General features: G+C 43.6%; 1 protein-coding gene across 5 annotated transcripts in view; it reads left to right on the forward strand.

Annotated features, from left to right (window-relative positions):
- The window catches only part of HKDC1 (hexokinase domain containing 1), a 52,650-nt gene extending 37,055 nt beyond the window's left edge, over window positions 1-15,595 (forward strand). For all 5 annotated transcript variants that reach the window (XM_029200943.1, XM_029200945.1, XM_029200944.1 and 2 more), the window contains 8 exons: window positions 1,477-1,622; window positions 1,716-1,835; window positions 7,425-7,520; window positions 7,697-7,796; window positions 9,186-9,369; window positions 11,316-11,471; window positions 11,979-12,212; window positions 14,663-15,595. In XM_029200943.1, the coding sequence (XP_029056776.1) occupies window positions 1,477-1,622; window positions 1,716-1,835; window positions 7,425-7,520; window positions 7,697-7,796; window positions 9,186-9,369; window positions 11,316-11,471; window positions 11,979-12,212; window positions 14,663-14,810 (1,184 nt within the window). In that variant the 3' untranslated portion in view covers window positions 14,811-15,595. The remainder of the gene's footprint in view (window positions 1-1,476; window positions 1,623-1,715; window positions 1,836-7,424; window positions 7,521-7,696; window positions 7,797-9,185; window positions 9,370-11,315; window positions 11,472-11,978; window positions 12,213-14,662) is intronic.
- Window positions 15,596-15,849: the final 254 nt, after the last annotated feature.

A 15,849-nucleotide genomic window follows, 5' to 3' on the forward strand; every position in this document is an offset into this window, starting at 1 on the left:
AGGTTAGTACTCTGCTCAATCTGTTTGCTTTGGCTGATCCACGGCACTCAGTGAAGATTACCTAAGTTAGGTTCCATGTGTGTGAAGACGCAGATGCTGTTCCCAGGGGCTACCATCTGGACACTTGGAGTGTCTGGCTTGTCTTCCACCCTCTTCTCTGGCTCTCTTCTCTCCTGGGGCTTGGCTCTCTTCCTCTCCCCTCTCTTCACTTTCTGCCCCTGACTTTTCCGATACTTGGTCCTTCTCCTGGTCCTCTGTGCTCGTCTGACGGTAGCCACAAAACAGTGAGGTCAGTTCTTTAGACAGGTTACTCCACCTCTTTGAATCTCATGAGTCTCACCCAGATATAATGACCTTTGTAAAATGCTTCATATCTTTAATTTGCTTTTGAACGTTTAATTTCATTTTGTGCTCACAGCTACTCTGTATGTTATATAAAGAGAATGATTCCCATTTTATGGATGCCAAAACTGAGACTCAGAGAGGTTAGGTGACATACTCAAGGTCACACAGTTGTACTTGGAATGTCTCAACAACAAAGATCTTTTCTAGAGCCAGTATCATTTGAGTCTACTTGGGGGGGGGGGAAACAGTAAGAGCAGTAAAAGACGCTATTCAACTATTCATTCTTTCATAGCTTTTATCCTTTTGCCTTTATTCCTCAAAGTTTCATTAAGCACCTGCTACTTGTCAGGCTCTGTTGTAAGCACGGTAACAGAGCAGTGAAGAAAACACAGTCCCTACCCTTATGGAGCCTAAGTTCTGTTGGGCTGGCAGACAGTAGGCAAATAAACGCCAGGTGATGCCGTGTAATGACAGGACTATGAAGAAAAATAGACCACCGTCAGGGGTAAGAGAACTGGCTGAGAGTGAGGTCGTTGGCAAATTCAAGGAACAGCAAAATGACCAGTGTGGCTAGAACAGAGTGAATGAGGCAGGGAGAGAGGTGAGGAATCACACAGAACAGACTGACATGCTCTGCAATGTCAGAGAGCCGAGAGCCACTGCACTGGGGGGCCCTGCACGGTGATGGGCGTCAGACTCGATACAGTTTCTTATTAGTCAGGTGGGGGTGTGAGAATCCAGGGAAGGGGCGAGCAGGACAGAAGAATCATTTCATGCTCAGGATGAACAGCTCCTCTAGGCCATATGACAGGATGGAAGCACCTTCCCGAGTCCATTGTAGTCAGGTAGCCTGGCCTGGATTCACCCTCAGAGCCTCCCTGAGCATAAGTATCATGTGTGGCCTTTACCAGACAGCAAGAAAAGCAGGCTGGCCTCAGATGGGCTCAGGGTGCCTGCCCAGTGCCCTGACACTGTGCTTGGTGACCGCCACACCCCTTTGGCCCATGAGCCCCAGGCAGGCAGGCTCTGGATCTGCTCACTTTCAGCATCACCTCTTCCTCCCAATGCCTGCACACGAGGCCCTGCTCGGTGCGTGCTGGTGGAATGCAGCCCCCACTTTCTCCACCATAGAGAAAGGAAAGTTCCTCGCCCTGGATCTCGGGGGAACCAACTTCCGGGTCCTCCTGGTGAAGCTCAGAAGCGGACGGAGGTCAGTGCGAATGTACAACAAGATCTTCACCATCCCCCTGGAGATCATGCAGGGCACTGGCGAGGAGGTAAGTGCCGGGCAGGGGGATCCGCACTCCGAGGTGCCAGCCTGCCACCCTGTACAGTGCAGGCCTGGCATGACTCCCGCTCTCTGCCTGCAGCTGTTTGACCACATTGTGCAGTGCATCGCTGACTTCCTGGACTACATGGGCCTCAAGGGAGCCCAGCTGCCTTTGGGCTTCACATTCTCATTTCCCTGCAGGCAGGCGAGCATTGACAAGGTAAGACGGCCCAGCCTGGTGGGTCCATTCCCTCCTACACCTGGGGAATCTCGAGACAGCTCTGGGTCACTGTTCATTTTATTTCGGGGTCTCAGGTTCAGGGCAGCTGGGGAGACATGATCGAGAATTTGGACCATTTAAGTTTTTTCTATTTACTGTGTTCCTTTTCATTATTATTGTTTCTTTGATTGAAGTTTACAAAATAATTTAGTGTAGTATACAATAAAGGGACACTTGGATAAGGCTACTGTTAAAAGAGAGGTCAAATCATATTATCGAGAGATAAGAAGAGGTAACGACCAGTTAAGGCCAGTTATAACTCTTAGTCTACAATATTACCTGGGTCTTCCTGTGTACACAGGGAAATGCAGTAGGTCGTAGGGTTTTTATTGTCTGATGAACAAAAGCATACCAGTGCCTCAGAAGAAATGCATTTCTTTCCTGATATTAGAATTTCAGGAGTTTATCACATAGGCACTTACCTAGTTGACATTGAAGAACATCATGGATAATGATTTTAATACATTATTCATAATAATTTAGAAATGTACATCACAAGATTTTTCTTGGAATTCTTGGATAAAAGCACCATTCACCAGCTTATGGAGAACAGAGTACTCTCTCTTGCTCTCTGATAGGCTTATGTCAACCAAACTTACAGGACTGGCATAAAAGCAGAACACCACTCCTCAATTTATAGAGAGAACTCTGGTCAGCACAGCAAGTCAGCCAGAGAGCTCATGACAATAATAAGAATGACACCAAAGATTTGTTAAGATTTTGTCTAATCCAGTCAATGTCCCCATGATGTACACACTAGCTTTGCTTTGTTTATTTTACCATTTCTTATTGTGGTAAAATAGATATAACATTTACCACTTTGACTGTTTTTAAGTGTACACTGGTACACTTAAAAAGTACAAGTGTACTGTGGCATTAAGTACACTCACATTGTTATGAAACTGTCACCACTATCCATCTTTCGAACTCTTTCATCTTCTCAAACTGAAACTCTATACCCATTAAACAATAACTCGTCACTTGCCTCTCTCCCAGCCCCTGGTAACCTTTATTTTACTCTCTGTCTCTATAAATTTGACTATTCTAGGTACCTCATATAAGTAGAATCATAACAGTATTTGTTATTTTGTGACTGGCTTATTTCACTTAGCATAATGTTCTCAAGGCTCATCCATGTAGAATTTCCTTCCTTTTTAAAGCTGAGTGATATTTTATTGTATGTATACACACTTTTTTTTTTTTTTTTTTTTGTGGTGCATGGGCCTCTCACTGCTGTGGCCTCTCCTGTTGCGGAGCACAGGCTCCGGACGCGCAGGCTCAGTGGCCACGGCTCATGGGCCCAGCCGCTCCACAGCATGTGGGATCTTCCCGGACCGGGGCATGAACCCGTGTCCCCTGCATCAGCAGGCGGACTCTCAACCACTGTGCCACCAGGGAAGCCCAGAAAAAACTTTTGACAAAATTCAACACCCATTTATGATAAAAACTCTCCAGAAAGTAGGCATAGAGGGATCTTACCTCAACATAATAAAGGCCATATATGACAAACCCACAGCAAACATTGTTCTCCGTGGTGAAAAATTGAAACCATTTCCACTAAGATTAGGAACAAGCCAAGGTTGCCCACTGTCACCACTGTTATTCAACATAGTTTTGGGAGTTTTAGCCACAGCAATCAGAGAAGAAAAAGAAATAAAAGGAATCCAGATCAGAAAAGAAGTAAAGCTGTCACTGTCTGCAGATGACATGAAACTATACATAGAGAATCCTAAAGATGCTACCAGAAAACTACTAGAGCTAATCAATGAATTTGGTAAAGTAGCAGGATACAAAATAGTGCACAGAAATCTCTTGCATTCCTATACACTAATGATGAAAAATCTGAAAGAGAAATTAAGGAAACACTCCCATTTACCATTGCAACAAAAAGAATCAAATACCTAGGAATAAATCTACCTAAGGAGACAAAAGACCTGTATGCAGAAAACTATAAGACACTGATGAAAGAAATTAAAGATGATACAAACAGGGGCTTCCCTGGTGGCGCAATGGTTGGGAGTCTGCCTGCCGATGCAGGGGACATGGGTTCGTGCCCCGGTCCTGGAAGATCCCACATGCCGCGGAGCGGCTGGGCCCATGGGCCGTGGCCGCTGAGCCCGCGCGTCCAGAGCCTGTGCTCCGCAACGGGAGATGCCACAACAGTGAGAGGCCCGCGTACCGCAAAAAAAAAAAAAAAAAAAAGATGATACAAACAGATGGAGAGATATACCATGTTCTTGTATTGGAAGAATCAGCATTGTGAAAATGACTATACTGCCCAAAGCAATCTGCAGATTCAATGCATTCCCTATCAAACTACCAATGGCATTTTTCACAGAACTAGAACAAAAACGTTCACAATTTGTAAGGAAACACAAAAGACCCCGAATAGCCAAAGCAATCTTGAGAAAGAAAAACGGAGCTGGAGGAATCAGGCTCCCTGACTTCAGACTATACTACAAAGCTACAGTGATCAAGACAGTATGATACTGACACAAAAACAGAAATATAGATCAATGGAATGGATAGAAAGCCCAGAGATAAACCCACACACATGTGGTCACCTTATCTTTGATAAAGGAGGCAAGAATATACAATGGAGAAAAGACAGCCTCTTCAATAAGTGGTGCTGGGAAAACTGGACAGCTACATGTAAAAGAATGAAATTAGAACACTTCCTAACACCATAAACAAAAATAAACTCAAAATGGATTAAAGACCTAAATGTAAGGCCAGACGCTGTTAAACTCTTAGAGGAAAACATAGGCAGAACACTCTATGACATAAATCACAGCAAGATCCTTTTTGACCCACCTCCTAGAGAAAGGGAAATGAAAACAAAAATAAACAAATGGGACCTAATGAAACTTAAAAGCTTTTAGACAGCAAAGGAAACCATAAACAAGATGAAAAGACAACCCTCAGAATGAGAGAAAATATTTGCCCATGAAGCAACTGACAAAGGATTAATCTCCCAAATATATAAGCAGCTCAATATTAAAAACACAACCCAATCCAAAAATGGGCAGAAGACCTAAATAGACATTTCTCCAAAGAAGATATACAGATTGCCAACAAACACATGAAAGGATGCTCAACATCATTAATCATTAGAGAAATGCAAATCAAAACTACAATGAGGTATCACACCAGTCAGAATGGCCATCATCAAAAAATCTACAAACAATAAATGCTGGAGAGGGTTTGGAGAAAAGGGAACCCTCTTGCACTGTTGGTGGGAATGTAAATTGATAGAGCCACTATGGAGAACAGTATGGAGTTCCTTAAAAAAGTAGAAACAGGACTACCATACGACCCAGCAATCCCACTACTGGGCGTATACCCTGAGAAAACCGTAATTCAAAAAGAGTCATGTACCACGATGTTCATTGCAGCTCCATTTACAATAGCCAGGACATGGAAGCAACCTACGTGTCCATCGACAGATGAATGGATAAAGGAGGTGTGGCACATATATGCAATGGAATATTACCCAGCCATAAGAAGAAATGAAATTGAGTTATTTGTAGTGAGGTGGATGGACCTAGAGACTGTCATACAGAGTGAAGTAAGACAGAGAAAAACAAACACCGTATGCTAGCTCATATATATGGAATCTGAAAAAAAAAAAAAAAAAAAAGTGGTTTTGAAGAACCTAGGGGCAGGACAGGAATAAAGACGCAGACGTAGAGTATGGACTTGAGGACACGGGGAGGGGGAAGGGTAAGCTGGGATGAAGTGAGAGAGTGGCATGGGCATATATACACTACCAAATGTAAAATAGATAGCTAGTGGGAAGCAGCTGCATAGCACAGGGAGATCAGCTGGGTGCTTCGTGACCACCTAGAGGGGTGGGATAGGTAGGGTAGGAGGGAGATGCAGGAGAGTGGGGATATATGTATATATATAGCTGATTCACTTTGTTATACAGCAGAAGCTAATGCACCATTGTAGAGCAATTATACTCCAATAAACATATTGAAAAAAAATTAATACACATGGGAAGGAGGAAGCTGTGTGCAGCTGTCCATGGTCCTGAATGATCCAGGGCACAGGTGCACCTCCTGACTCAGGACACTGGGCCTTCAGGCCTCTCTCCCAGCAGTTCTGACAGGTTCATGAAGACACAGCTAAGAAGGAGGGGAGACCAATGGACATCTGGGAGCAAAGCCACTGATGGCTGGGGAGAAAAAAGAGAGACTTAAAAATTGAAGTATAGTTGATTTACAATATTATATTAGTTTCAGGTATACAACATAGTAATTTAATATTTTTATAGCTTATACTCCATACAAGGTTATTATAAAATATTGACTATATTCTCTGTGCTGTACATTACATCCTTGTAACTTATTTATTTTATACCTAGTAGTTTATACCTCTTAATCCCTTTCACCTATTTTGCCCCTCTCCTCACTCCTCACCCTTCTGGTAACCACTAGTTCCCAAAAGAGAGACTTAGGTGTGGTACATATATACAATGGAATATTATTCAGCCATAAAAAAGAATTAAATTGGGTCATTTGCAGAGATGTGGATAGACCTGGAGACTGTCATACAGAGTGAAGTAAGTAGAAAGAGAAAAACAAGTATCGTACATTAACGCATATATGTGGAATCTAGAATGAACTGGTTTGCAAGGCATAAATAGAGACACAGATGTAGATAACAAATGTATGGACACCAAGGGGGGGAAGTGGTGGAGGGGGATGAATTGGGACATTGGGATTGATATATACAGTAATATGTATAAAATAGGTAACTAATAAGAACCTGCTGTATTAAAAAAATAAAATTCAAAAAAAAATAGAAATACTTTTTCTCGGTATTATAAAAATTATACATGCTAATTTTAGGAAAATTAGAAAATATAGGCAAACAAAAAGGAGAGACTAAAAGGTACCAGTAATCTTGTACACAGAGGAAACCACTGTCAACCCCCTGGTGTGTGCATTGTTCCAGGCCTTTTTCCAGATTTGAGTGTGTGTGAGTTTTAAAATAATAATAGAATAATTCACCATCTATATTTGTTTAATGTGAGTTCACTTAACAGTGTATGGTGAGCATCTTTCTCTAACATCTAACGTCTCTTAAAGCATTATGTTTTTATGGTTGTAGAGCATTTCCTATATTGATGTACAAGATGATAGATCCATATTGTTGGAATGACAGGATGCCTCTAGTTTTTCCTGTGAAACAATGCTTTGATGAACCTTTTGCAGCTTTATCACAAAGATGTGATTGATTGGGTAAATTAGAACTGGCCTTTGTTCTGTGCAGTCATGGCCAGGGAACATGAGTTGACTCTTGATAAATATGAATTGCTGCAATTATTCCTCAGCAGTAGACCTTGTCTGAGCATCACGCTCTGTGGCACCTCTGGGCCCAGTGTTAGGGCTACAGATGGAAGCACAGTCAAAAGCATTTGACTGCTAGTCAGCTATAGTGCCTTGCATCTATTTGATGCTGAGATTGTGTAGTGGTCCCAGCAAACTATTGCGCAAATGAATTTGCCCTCCTTTCTTACAGGGAACACTCATTGAGTGGACCAAAGGCTTCAAGGCTACTGACTGTGAAGGGGAAGATGTGGTGGACATGCTCAGGGAAGCCATCAAGAGGAGAAATGTACGTTATGGTGTTAAGGCTCATGCCTGACCTTGCCCCTTCCCTGAGGCCCCTCTGCTCTGCCATCCTATACCCAGCCCTGTGACTCTGGCCTCTGCCCACATCAGGCTGATGTGCCCCTCCTGAGCCTGTTTGGCTTGCACATCCTACTTAGAGTAGAGCTGCTTCCTTTGCAGGAGTTTGACCTGGACATAGTCGCAGTTGTGAATGACACAGTGGGGACCATGATGACCTGTGGCTATGAAGATCGTAATTGTGAGGTTGGCCTGATTGCAGGTAAGCGATCAGGCATGTCCTATTGGCCTACTCCCATCTGATCTTTTAGAGGTTCCCTTTTAACATAGTGAAGGGCAGGGGGCCATTGTTCCATTACGTAGAGGTTCTGAAGCCAGCTTTCTCCAAAGTAGAGACAGAGTTAAGGTTGGGATTCCAGGTCTCCTAATTCCCAAGTCTTTACTTAACATCTTTTTCCCTAAGGGTCCTAAGCCAAGGTTTTCTTTTCTGTTGAGGAAGGAGAATAACAGAAAGAGGGGACTTTCAAATTAGCGCCTTGGGGCAGATTATTCTGGGAGGAAGGAGACCCCAGTTGGATCAGCTTGGCACGGGGCTGAGGGAGCTAGATTTTCATGTTGGCTCCAACATGCACCTCCTCTGTTCTCTGACCTCTTCTGGCTGTCAGGATGCACAGGATGGAGAAGAGTTGGAAAGAAACCTAGGAGAGAAGAAGGGAGTGGTCTGAGGTATGATATAGGCCTTTTAAGGGTCTTTTGGAAAAGTCTGGCAGTGATTAAGGGCAAGGGTCGATTCCAGGAGGATACTCTAACAGGTGAGGGGACAGGTGGTATTTGAACAGGTGGAGACAGGGGTGATGGGCATTCTCAGTGACAGGCACAGGTTAAGTAATCACAGAATCTGGGAAAGTTGTTCCAGCTGGTTGTCTGGGCTTCCTGCCTTTAAGTAGTACATAGAACAGGAGATGGGGATATATTGAGATGTCTTCAATGCCAACTAAGAGGTTTCATCTCACTCCAGCACTTACCTACTTTGTGACCTTGGGCAGGTTGCTTATTCTGTCTGGACTTGAGTTTCCTCATCTGTGGGAAGGGCTGGGCTAGATCTAGGAGGACAAAGAGGTAAGATTTGTTTGATTGATGATAATAGTTGCCTGGACTGTTGTGTTGAGAATAGTTCTGAGACCAGGTCATGGACAAAGGAGAAGAGGGTGGCTTTCAGATGCCAAGTGTCTGCTTATCCAAGACCAGATGATTCCTCATGGTCCCTTCCAGCTCTGACTGCTAACTCTGTGACTGCTTGGAGCTTACTTGGTGTGCCTGTGGCTTATCAATAATCATGAGGAGAAGGAGGAGGAGGATAATGATATCACAGGTACCAATTCTATGTGGAGGAAACTTACGAACATCGTCTCATTTTTTTTTCTTTATAACAAATCTATAAAGCAGGTATTATTTCCTTTTTACAGATGAAGTAATTGGCTCTCTGAAAGATGAGATACTTGTCTAGGGTCACCCAGCTATGAGTGTAAAGCTAGAGTCCACACCCAGTTGTATCTGACTCCAAACCTAAATTCCTATCTACTGTACCCTGCTGGCTCTTTAAGACGTAGTGGTGTCTTTTGAAGACTAAAGTCCCATCTTGACCTTTCAGGAACAGGCAGCAACATGTGCTACATGGAGGAGATGAGGAACATTGAACTGGTGGAAGGGGATGAAGGGAAGATGTGCATAAACACAGAGTGGGGAGGATTTGGAGATAATGGCTGCCTAGATGACATCCGGACCCAGTACGACAAGGAGGTGGACGAGGGGTCCTTGAATCCTGGCAAACAGAGGTGAGGAGGGCAGATGTGTGCATTTATGCAGGTTGTGCAGTGTACGACTTCAGCAGATCTAAGGGGGCACCATTTTCATGTTACAGACACCATAGTTTGTATATTTATGACAACTCTCCATCAGATGTTAGTGAAATGTCTTATTTGAACAAAAGCATAAAGTTATGACAAGTTTCCAACAAAGAGAAAGAAGATGAGCCTTTTCCTAATTACCACAATGTACCATAAGGTCTAGTGGTGGCTTTGGAAGTGAGGCAGAGGTTGTCAAAAAGTCCATTCACTGTGGACTGGGTGTCACAGAGGTGGGACATGGTGACTTACTGGGCCCTTTCAAGATGGGCTTCTAGTAGGTACAGTTTAGAGGTCAACATCCTTAGTCTTTCAAGAGCAGGCTGCCAGGTTGGTGATCTCTTATTCTGGGGGTGGGGAAGTGGCTGCAGGTGATGGGTGGGAGTCCTGGTTCTCAGCCATGACGTTGTGTTCCAGCATGGGTCACAGTCACTTTGTGAGGTGTATTGCAATTGATAACCATACTAAAAATACTGAAAATAATGATGGTTTAAAAAAAACACAAAACAGAGTACATTTTCACTTGCATTCTCACATACCTTCTTGAATAGGAGAGAAAGGGGTAGACAGGGATAGAGCTAGCGTATGGTGGATTGATCATTAGCCTGAGCCCATCCATTACGACAGGGATTGGCAAAACTTTTTCTGTAAAGGACCAGATAGTAAATGTTTTACTGTCAGGCCATATGGCCTTTGTCACAACTAAACCCAGTGTCTTACTATATAATATAAGATGAAAATATACATTTATCCTGATGGATGATATCCAAGTGGAAAATTTGAGCAGATAGGAAATGTAATGGGATGCCTGGGCCACAGGTGCCTCGCTGACTGTTGAACTGAGAAAACTCAATAGGAAGAGGCTTGACAAGACCAAGACCAGCCTTGGTGGTCCCTCACCTTCCTTTGGCACTAGTCTTTGTAGGTGGGAGGCAGGTGAATTGTGGTCAGCCCAGCTGAACCAGGGACCAAAACACAAGGGACCTTAACAAAGGGCCTTATCTCTAAATCCCAAGTTGGGGCATCCAAGTTTTATGTCTGAATCCACTGGAAGCTCACGTTTTTGGAGTGAGAGTTTAAGGGGGCAATATACTTGAATTCACCTGCTGTCACCATTATTTGTCTAAGTGTCAGTTCTTTAGACTGATGAGGTCCTGAGCAGTTAGGAGAACACAAGTCCAGCACGTAAGTCTCAGGCACGCTCAGATTTCCATTTGACCCTGCAGGCAGTGGCAGTCCAGCTCTGCATCATTGTTATTAATACTGTCACACATACCTGGGCAGCGTGCCTGATCAGTGCCTGTCGGTTGCAAAGCTCCTTTTTCTCTTGCACCTTCCGCCTTGGAGCTCACAGCCTGATAGAAAGGGGGAAGGGAGCTAACATTTTGGACCACCCTTGGTGTGTGCATACAGTTTAAATGTGTTATCTCATGGAGCAAAAGCTCTAGTGGAACAGATTTCTTCAAATACAAAGCCAAGGAGAACTAGCTTTGGGGCCAGGAAAGGGACTCACTTTAGCTTAGTGTCTACTGTGCAGCAGACGGTTGCCTCCCAACAGTCCTGTGGGGTCAGGGTTTTGCTCCCTGTTTTATAGATGATGGTTTAAAGTGCTTGCTCAGGTCATGCAACTAATGTGTGGCAGAGCTGGGACCTAGTTCTTGCTCAATATGGCTCCAAAGCCTGGTCTTCCCACATCATACTGTCTCCTGCATGCACTTCTCTGGGCCTGCTGCCCACTCTGACCCACTGCAACCCAGGCAGCTGGTGGATGCCAATGGCATGCCTTCCACACTCTGACTTGTGATCCTTTTGGATCACACCACTCACCAGCACTGATTTTCCTGCTCTCGCCAACCTTATCCCTCTTCTCTAAACAGATACGAGAAAATGACCAGTGGGATGTACCTGGGGGAGATCGTGCGGCAGATCCTGATTGACTTGACCAAGCAGGGTCTTCTCTTCAGAGGGCAGATTTCAGAGCGTCTCCGGACCAGGGGCATCTTTGAAACCAAGTTCTTGTCTCAAATTGAAAGGTGACTCGTGATCAATTTCACCTGCTCGGCTTAATGTGACAGGCCCTATGTTGGACGTGCCGCTGTCACACCAGGTTCCGGCAGATTTGAAATTTAAAAATAAAAAGAATAAGGGCCTGGCTGGGCATAGGGTTGCCTCCTGGGGTTGCTCCCTCTCTCCAGCTGTATCAGGACCACAGCACCCAGCTGAGGGTCCAGCAGCCTGTCTGGGCCCCGAGGTTCCTAAATGGTTACACAGGAGTTAGCTTAGACTAAAAAATGATCCTCTTTTGATCCTGAAAAATGATGTGCTCACACTTTATTCTTTAAAGATGATGGGACTTCCTGGGGGTGACAGACCTTCTTGAATCTCAGCTTCTAAGGCATCCTGCTCCAATCTTACCATTGCTTGGATCATTTTCTTCTCCCTCCCGCTTGAGCATCTAGGGATGGGGGCCTGTGAGCCCCGCGGAGCGGGTTCTAGGACCCCAGGAATAGGTCCTGATGTCCCGCTCTGCTTGCCTGCAGCGATCGGCTGGCCCTCCTCCAGGTCAGGAAGATCCTGCAGCAGCTTGGCCTGGACAGCACGTGTGAGGACAGCATCGTGGTGAAGGAGGTGTGCGGAGCTGTGTCCCGGCGGGCAGCCGAGCTCTACGGTGCCGGCCTGGCCGCCATCGTGGAGAAGAGGAGGGAAGACCAGGGGTTTGAGCACCTGAAGATCACCGTGGGTGTGGATGGCACCCTGTACAAGCTGCACCCGCAGTGAGTGCTCCAGAGAGGCAGGGGTGGGAATCTGAGGCTGAGTGTGGACCCTGGTGAATCTGACAGACGAAGTGCAGGCCCTGGGGGCTCTGCTTCCTAGTGCTGTGATGTGGGGTGTTCACCACCCTCTCTGAACCCCAGGCTCCTCATCTGTAACAGGCAGGCAGTAATAATCTCTGCCTCCTAGGCCTGCATCAGGGTTGAGTGAGTTCCTACATGAAAAGTGCTCTACACAGTGCTCAGTAAATACAAGTGATTATTATTAACACAGTCTCACCTGACCTCACAGGGAGCAATGAGAACTGACTATTTTGCACAGTACAGAGCATGTGACAAGTATGAGCTCAGAGTCAGGAGGCAGAAGGATTAAGAGTGAGTTTGAATCCTGGCTTCACCACTTAGAAGCTGGGGGGCCCAGGGCCAGTTTCTTACCCCCTTTGACCCTAATTCTTTATCTCTAAAATGGTGACAAAAATCATACCTACCCCATAGGTTGTCAGGAGAATTAAGTCAAATAGTGTCTGTAGACTACGTGGCACATCAAAAAGAGGCAGTGAAAGCTTTTATTTAATGTTTTATATTTTGTTTTGGGGATGAAGAAAAGTATTAGCAAGCTTATAAAAATTTCCAATCCTGCTGAAATGTATACATGAACATATTATTACTGTAATCCTTGATGCGTAGCCCTTCCCATGATGCTAATTATCCAGAATAACTGACTAATATCTTTTCTTCGTTTTCCCCTTGGGGGTTACATATTTTTGGTGTGGTTCCTACAAGCCTCTTCCTTTGAACCAAGACCTGACCAAGGGACAGAAACCACATGACCATTTCAATAGGTGCAGACAAAGCAGTTGATAAAATCTAGCACCTTTCCTCATGATAAGAGCACTCAACAAACTAGGAATAAGGGAGCTTCTTTAATCTGATAAAAGCATCTATGAAAAACCCACAGCTGACATCATACTTACGGGTGAGACACTGGATGCTTTTCCCTTGGGATGAAGACAAGGATGTCCGCTCTTGCCACTGCTGTTCAACATTGTACTGCTTCTAGCACTGCCTCCAGATGGTTGTGTGGTTTTGTTTCTCAGTCAAGTTTTGATTCAAGGGAGAGGCTTATAGGAACCAGACCAAAAATATGTGACCTCAAGCAGAAAATCAAGGGTGAGTCTACACAAGGCAGTTAGGCAAGAAAAAGAAATAAAAGACATCTATATTGGAAAGGCAAAACTAAAACTGTCTTTGCAGATGACATGATTTTGTATATAGAAATCCTAAGGAATCCACAAAAAACTATTGGAAGGAGCTGAGAAACAAATTCAGCAAGGTTTCAGGATGCAAGATCAGTGTACAAAAATCATTTGCATTTCTGTGCATTAACAATGAATTATCTGAAAATGAAATTAAGAAAATAGCATCAGAAAGAATAAAATACTTAGTAGTAAATTTAATAAAAGAAGTGTAAGGCTTGTACATTGAAAACTACAAAACATTGTTGAAATAAAGAAAACCTAAATAAATGGAAAAACATCCCATGCTAGTGGATTGTAAAACTTAGCATTGTAAAGAGAGCAACTTCCCAAATCTTTTTTTCTAATTGAAGTATAGTTGACATGCAATATTATATTAGTTTTAGGTATACAACATAGTTATTTGACATTTATATACATTACAAATTGATCACCACAACGTCTAGTAACCATCTGTCACTGTATAAAGTTATAGCAATGTTATTGACTATGTTCTCTATGCAGTATATTATATCCCCCGACTTACTTATTTTATAACTGGAGCTTGGTGCCTCTTAATACCCTTCATCTATTTTGCCCAACCCTCTAGTCCCCTCCCTTGTGACAATCACCAGTAGTTTGTTCTCTGTATCTGTAACTCTGTTTCTGTTTTGTTTGTTCATTTGTTTTGTTTTTTAGATTTCACATATAAATGAAATCATGTAGTATTTGCCTTTGTCTGACTTATTTCACTTAGCATAATACCCTCTAGGTCCATCCATCTTTTTGCAAATGGCAAGATTTCATTCTTTTTATGGCTGAGTAATATTCCGTTGTGTATATATATACCATATCTTCTTTATCCATTCACGTATTGATGGGCACTTGGGTTGCTTCCATATCTTGGCTATTGTAAATAATGCTGCCGTGAACATAGGAATGCATATATCTTTTCTAATTAGTGTTTTTGTTTCCTTTGGATGAACACCCAGGAGTGGAATTAGTGGATCATATGGTAGTTCTATTTTTAATTTTTTGAGAAGCCTCCATACTGTTTTCCATAATGGCTGCACCAATTTACATTCTCACCATCAACTGATGAGTGGATAAGCAATCTATTTTCCATCTATGCAATGGAATATTACTCATAAAAAGGAAGAAGTACTGATACACGCTACAACTAAGTGCTGATGACGCTTCTCTTTTTCTTTCTTATAGCTTTTCTCGGATATTGCAGGAAACTGTGAAAGAACTAGCTCCTCGATGTGATGTGACATTCATGTTGTCAGAAGATGGGAGTGGAAAGGGAGCAGCTCTGATCACTGCTGTGGCCAAGAGGTTACAGCAGGCACGGAGGGAGAACTAGGAACCCCTTGGGGTTGGGCCGCATGTGCCTTGGATACTGACCAGCCTTTCCTCTGGCAGATGAGTTGGTCAGAGACCAGCAGGCAAGCTTCTGGCTGACTTCACCTTCTGGATAGCCAAAAGAGAACCCCAGGTTCTTGGGTACTCTTAGCATTTTGTTACTGGTTTTCAAGGGCATTAAATGACATCTCCGTTTGGCATGTTTGGACCAAAGATGGGCCAACTTATAAAATCAAAGCATTGGGCCCAAGAGATCCCCTTTCAGCAAGTCTTTCAGTTGAGACCTGAGCTGTTAGTTCTCTATGGCTTTGGGTCCTGTGGCTGCTGGGTTCGGAAACAAATACACGATCTGCCCATGTGGCCTGGCTGGCTGAATTCCCCACTGGGATGCTTCAGCCATTGCTTGTAATAGATTGAGCCATCTACTTGTGGATGCACATTTGAGAGGGATAGGGGCTTAATCAACTGGAGATTGAATCTAACATGTCATTAACTTGTCATGTTGACTTCAAGCGTGAAGAGAGAACAAAAACTTTGCAGTATTCAGCCCCAGGATGAAGAAGCGTTGATTGCCAGGGAGCCCTGTAGGAAACTTGTCATGCTTAAAGTGAGTTATATCAGCACCCTGTAGGATTTTGTTTCTCAGTAAACGTGTGTGATGGGGAGGGTGCTGTTTGGGGCACCTGTTATCATTTTACATGTGGTTTTTGTCACTGCTGATAATTGTTTTAAGGACTGCTAGGTATATGAAATCCAGTAAATGAATAAAAATATTTCATTTCCCAAGAATCTTTGCATGAGGTTTTAATATTTCATCTGGGAGGCTTGCTTGGTAACTTCACGCTCTGTTGGTGGAATGAGGGACCCATAGAGTCAGAAGTTGCTGACAGCATCTCTCTAGTTCAAACTTCTTACCAACAGGGGAAAAATATATGGAATATCTTCTATAATATCTTTGACAGATTATCCGAATTTCATTTAAATGAATACTTCCTGTGACTGGGCATTTACCACATGATCCTACAGCTATTGCTTTTTTT

This window comes from Monodon monoceros, unplaced genomic scaffold (genome assembly GCF_005190385.1).
Source record: "Monodon monoceros isolate NGI ecotype Baffin Bay Population unplaced genomic scaffold, NGI_Narwhal_1 Super_Scaffold_4, whole genome shotgun sequence".
In the NCBI taxonomy this organism is placed as follows: Eukaryota; Metazoa; Chordata; class Mammalia; order Artiodactyla; family Monodontidae; genus Monodon; species Monodon monoceros.